At 42.5% G+C, this 6000-nt stretch overlaps 1 protein-coding gene across 1 annotated transcript in view; it reads left to right on the top strand.

The window, feature by feature from the left end:
• The first annotated feature begins 3523 nt into the window (after positions 1 to 3523).
• SLC5A8 (solute carrier family 5 member 8) overlaps positions 3524 to 6000 on the top strand; it is a 166518-nt gene continuing 164041 nt past the window's right edge. The window contains exon 1 of the mRNA XM_060245254.1: positions 3524 to 3856. Coding sequence (XP_060101237.1) covers positions 3569 to 3856 — 288 coding nt within the window. The 5' untranslated portion in view covers positions 3524 to 3568. The remainder of the gene's footprint in view (positions 3857 to 6000) is intronic.

The raw sequence follows: 6000 nt of genomic DNA, 5'->3' as shown, positions 1-6000 counted from the left end.
ATTATTTGCAGGGCTTTTTTTTTTGAGCAGGAATGCACAGGAATGCAGTTCCGGCTGGCTTGGTGTCAGGGAATGTGGCCTAATATGCAAATGATTCCTGCTGGGCTTTTTCTACAAAGAAAGCCCTGCGTGAAACAATGGTGACATCAGGGGGTGTGGCCTAATATGCAAATGAGTTCCTGCTGGGCTTTTTCCATAAAGAAAGCCCCAGTTATTTGTATTTTCTATATGTAAAAGAGAAACCAGGACTAAGCTTTTCTTAAATAAGGAACTATAACACAGCAATAACAAAGAGTCATGGTCCAATGTTAAATCCAATGTCAAATCAGCAGAAATTTTATTTCCAGCGACAGTTTGATATTTTCTCAGTTAATTGCTCTATAGTTTGTTCAGTCTCCCAATTTACAAATATTACTAGTCTTGCAAAAAGCCCGTATTTTGTAACTAAAATAAAGTATGCAAATTTAGTAATTTCATTGAAAATTTGAGTAAGCTTGATGAAGAATAACTTTTAATAGATTTCGGTATAAACATTTGGACACCAAATTAAGTAGCAGCCATTATATTTCATTGACAAGAAATAGATATATAGCCAAGCTGAGTGGTTTGTCATGTAATCAGTTTATTGACTGACCAAATAGTTATAATGTACTTATAATCTACTTTGAAAAAGGCAAGGGATAAAAATAAACAAAAGACTAACAGTGGATCTGGACTGAAACCTATGATTTGGAAAAGCAAAGCAAATCTATTCCTCTTATATTATGATGTGCCTGTTTGGCAATTCTACTTTAGGGTGCTTTTACAGTCTTCTGGCTTCCCTATTGGTCAATTTACTTTATGGTAAATCTGATGCAGGAATACTAGGAAAATTGTTTATTTAATTTTCTGCCACAGTGTTATTCAGTCTGTTTCTGGCAATATTGACTTTTTGCAATTTCTCTAGATTTGGGTCAACATCACATTAGCATAGCTGATTAGTAACAAACTAGGTTTTTTACTACCAGTCATATAAAAGGCAGTACTCTTCCCTCCACTTGCTTGGCCACTCCTTAGTCCTCTTCCATCTACACCCACTGGCATTCTCTATGCCTCTAGCATTACAGGGTTACAAATTCTTTACTAATAAATTCTATACCATAGCCAACTGAGTCACTCAGTACAACCTAGACTTAAATGGCTGAAAATATGCACCCCCCTCCTTGAATTAGAGTGCCAACAGCAGCAATATGGGAGAGACGGTGGCTCAGTGGCAGAGCATCTGCTTGGGAAGCAGAAGGTCCCAGGTTCAATCCCTGGCATCTCCAAAAAAGGGTCCAGGCAAATAGGTGTGAAAAACCTCAGCTTGAGACCCTGGAGAGCCGCTGCCAGTCTGAGAGGACAATACTGACTTTGATGGACCAAGGGTCTGATTCAGTATAAGGCAGCTTCATATGTTCAATATGCAGTCTAGTGTTGCTAGCTTCTTCTGTGCCCAAGCTATGTGAGGCAGCTATTAATGCAACCTCCATTCCTATGCTCAGTGCTAAACAATAGTCACAACACATAAACTGCAGGTGTTGAAGGACTATGGTCCTTTAACATTAAGAAGTAGTAAACTACAACAGGATCTAGTGGCAGCTTAAAGACTAACAGCATTTAGAAGGCTGTGCCCCATGTTCACTTCTGATAGCACTTTACACAGAACAATACTATGGTATGTACAGAATGTGCAGTGTTTTTGCTTTGGTGCTTGGCTGTTTCTCAGGAGCAGTTTCTACTCAGCAATGTATGATTTATCCAGGCATAATCAATTGCAAATACAACAGCTACTACTGTTGATGGACTGGAGGAAATTGTTCCAATAGATCTTTTTCTTGCGGCAGGGAAGCTCACTGCTATTAATTCTAAGAAACCACGCTTGTATAAAAACAGTTCAATGGGTTACCTGGATCTGGTTGTGACAGTTCAGTGTTCAAGCATACACAGGAAGAGAGATGGAAGTTTAACAACAAAGGGGGAATATGGGCACACATTCTTGAGCTTACCTCTCCACAGCACCCCTCCAGCTTGCCATCCAGCTCAGCACTTGCAGTGTCAGAGCTTTGCTCAGGAAGAGAAGCTACAGAGCAATAAGCCATGGCCTGGAGAAGGATTATGTGCCCTCTTTTGCTATTCAGTTCCATCCCCTTGTTCTGTATGAGTAATGAAGTTCGGTGTTTAAACAATGAAATTCCCAATGCCTCATCTAATTTGACCCTCATTTTCTCATATCAGGTAATGCTTTTTTGAAAAAACCCCCACTGTGCTAGAGGAATGCAAAAAAACATATTCAAAGTGCTACCTGTGATGGTTTACAGGCATTAATATCCTGCGTTTCTATACCAGTATTTTTCTCAATGATACCTACTATCTCTATTTCCCACTGTAATTTAAGCTTTTAATAATGAGTCATAATCCAACAGAGACACAGTGTGCAATAGACAGAATGTTGTATTTGGGATGTCTGAATCTATGCTCAGCCATAAAATTTAATGGGGGACCATAGGCTACACTTTCAGCTTTACCTACCACACAGGGTTGTTGTGAGGATAAGAGAGGCTACCTGCTTTTGCATCTACTTGTATAAAGAAAAGAATAAAAAGTGATACAAATAAATGTTAGGCACACTTCAGCCCACTTAATGTTGTGTTGCATTGTGCCCAGTTTACAGAGAATCTAAATAATTTATTAAAACATATGTAAGTACAATTTTGTTTGGATACACTTTTGTTTGAAATAAATGACATATTTGAAGAATTAGTTTGTATAATTGTTTACAGACAAAATCGCTTTCTGTTCCTTGTTTACTTTATAAGCCCTTTCTACTAAGAAAATCTCAATGAATTACATTAATTTATCTGATGCTTAAAAGTACAGATAATATTTGATGCATGTGGTCCAAAAGAAATTTCCCACTCTTATGATTTTTCAGCCAGGACGACCCAGACAAAATGCACTTTACCTAAAAACCTCTCATGTCAAAATTTCTTTCTTTCTAACGGCCGGTTGGCGCATGTCGGTGGAATACTAGTGGTGGGAAAATTCTTCACTGGCTTGCCTGCTAAAACCGGAGCGCTTTACTCTGGCGAGTATCCAAGGAAAACAGCAAGTGCTCTGTGCGGGAAGGGTAATCGAGAAGTGCGGGAGAAGCATGCACAAGGCAAGGCAAAGGACAGAGAGGCCAAGCGCAGAGAACAAGGCGAGGGAGAGGCGCCGCGTGCTGCCGCAGTGAATGGGCGGGCTGGCCGGCCGCGAGGCGCGCGGGATTTGAATAACGGCTCCTGAACCGCCGAAGAAGGAGCCGGGGGGTGGTCGGTTGGTCTGGCGCTGGTGCACTCAAAGACGCCGAGAGCGCCCAATCAGTGGGAAGAAGAGGGCTGACTGCGACCCCAGCGGCGTTACCTTGAAGACGTTGCAGAACGAGAATTCAAGCTGTTCCGCGCGCTCTGCTTAACTCGATGTCGTCTTGATTATGTCGTCGATTCCCCCCGGGGGCTTGTTGACTACCAACCAATTCCACGCATTAGATTATGTGGTCTTCACGGCCATGTTGGTCATCTCTGCGTTCATCGGGATGTACTACGCCTATAAGGGAGTCCACAAATGTCACAAGGACTACATGATGGCAGGCCGGCAGCTCACATGTGGGCCGGTGGCGCTCTCCCTGACCGCCAGCTTCATGTCGGCGGTGACGGTGCTGGGCACCCCGGCCGAGGTCTATCGTTTTGGGGTCATGTTCGGTCTCTTTTCTATCTCCTACATCCTGATGGTGGTTATCAGTGCTGAAGTCTTCCTGCCTGTCTACTACCGGTTGCAGATCACCAGTGCCTATGAGGTAAGGAGGTGTCCTTCAAGTGTCTCTGCTGCGTGATTTTGGCACCGAAAAGAACACTAACCATCTCAAAAATATAAACTGCTCTCTACACATAGGTAAGCCAAGGACACTAGTCCTAGAGCAGGGTTGGGCAAACTGTGGTTTGGGAGCCACATGTGTCTCTTTCACACTTATTGTGTGGTTTTTTAAGCACCCAGTGCCCCATTGTCTTGGAGAAGGCATTTCTCTCTTTAAATCTATTCTCCAAGCCAAGCCAGATGGCCATTTGGATAATGCACTTTAAAGTTGCTTTCTTTCTACCTCTACCTCCCCATATATTTTCCTCCCTCCTTCCCTCCCTGTCTTGTGGCTCTCAAACATTTAATGTTTATTCTATGTGGTTCTTACCTTAAGCAAATTTGGCCATCTCTGTCCTAGAGCATAAGGCCTTCACCTTGTCTATACTGCAGAGCTCCATTGTTTCATCAACACCAGTTCAGGTCAGTGGTGCTTAGGTCAGTGGTGCTTAGACATGAAATTCAGGCTCATTGATTATTCATATTAATAAATTCCACCACAGCCTCCTTGCTCAGGTTCATGCACTCAAGGTCACTTTCAGATGGTAACTGCTCTGGGACTTTTTGGAACAAAATGAGGAACAGGTTTCCTTTTTACACCCAGCGTTTCACCTTAACTGTAGTGTTGGTTTGATGTTTAAGCAGGCGCGTTGCAACAAAACAAATGACATAAGATGGCATTCCTAAGGAAAGCCTGCAGAATTTATCTATTTGATTTATTATAGTATTGCCTTGCTTTTCAAAAGCTGAACATTTGGTTTCTAAAGCAGCTCACAGCAAATACACGTGCTTGGGGGAGCAGATGCTATTGACCATCATGTTCTATGTTAAGTTTTCAACAGAGGCCATCTAGGTCAGGGGTGGCAAAATCTGCTTAATGTAAGCAATGTAATGTAATGAGGCTGGGTGAGTGGGTGTCATCGTGGCAGATGAGGTTCAATGTGGACAAGTGCAAAGTAATGCACATTGAGGCCAAAAATCCCAGCTACAAATACAAGTTGATGGGGTGTGAACTGGCAGAGACTGACCAAGAGAGAGATCTTGGGGTCGTGGTAGATAACTCACTGAAAATGTCAAGATAGTGTGCGATTGCAATAAAAAAGGCCAACGCCATGCTGAGAATTATTAGGAAGGGAATGGATAACAAATCAGCCAGTATCATAATACTTTCTTTGCACAGAAAGTTCAAATTCATATGTATGTACTTTCCGATATGACCATGCTAGAAGAAGACTTTTAAAAAAAACAAAAGGTGGGAATAACAGTCTCCATAAGACCAGCTTAGGGAAAGGCTAGGGATTTTTTGGGCACGAGTGGGAGAAGGAAACACACATGTACCATATAAATCACTGAACACCATTTGCATCATTATACATATTTCTTTGCCTTGACATCAAGGTTAGTAAGTACAGCTCCTACAAGAACTATGAAACAAAGGGAGAACCTTGCTCAACCCTCTTTAATTCCATTCCTCCTTCCAGTGGCTCCCTCAACTCTTGTGCTCTCTTTTCCTGCTTGAGGTCTCCAGGTGACCTCTGTGGTGGAAGAGAAGAGCTTGCAAACCTGTCTATTTCCCCCCCCCCCTTCCCTGCTTCACACATGGCAGAAATAGTCACCTACCTTTGGGTCAGTGCTCAGAGTCTGGCTGAGTTCCTGATGCTAAGCATGCTTACTCAAGAGTAAGCCTGTGTTAAATTCCTCCTCAACCACCGGGAGTCACACAATACATGTGAAAGAGCCGCATGTTGCTCCCAAGCCACAGTTTGGCCATTCCTGATCTAGGTGCTTCTGGGAAGCCCACAAGCAGGGCAACATTCTCCCTCTACTGTTCATCCCTAGCATCTGGTACTCAGAGATGCATCGCAGAGAGGACCTTGATAGACCTCTCCTTCAGGCCACATTTAAAGCCACCTTAGCTAGCATTAATTATCACATCATTGACAATTAATATTTATAATGTTTGAGAGTAAAGCGGCAATCCTTTGTGTTGTCATCATGGAGTAAGGCTTACTTTTGAGTAAGCATCCACAAGATTGGGTAGCATGCCTCACTGAATTCAATTCAATTCAATTCAATTCCTTTCCTTTT

This window comes from Heteronotia binoei, chromosome 8 (genome assembly GCF_032191835.1).
Source record: "Heteronotia binoei isolate CCM8104 ecotype False Entrance Well chromosome 8, APGP_CSIRO_Hbin_v1, whole genome shotgun sequence".
Lineage (NCBI taxonomy): Eukaryota > Metazoa > Chordata > Lepidosauria > Squamata > Gekkonidae > Heteronotia > Heteronotia binoei.
The sequence above is the reverse complement of the archived record's forward strand: the minus strand, read 5'-3'. Positions and strand labels throughout refer to the sequence as shown.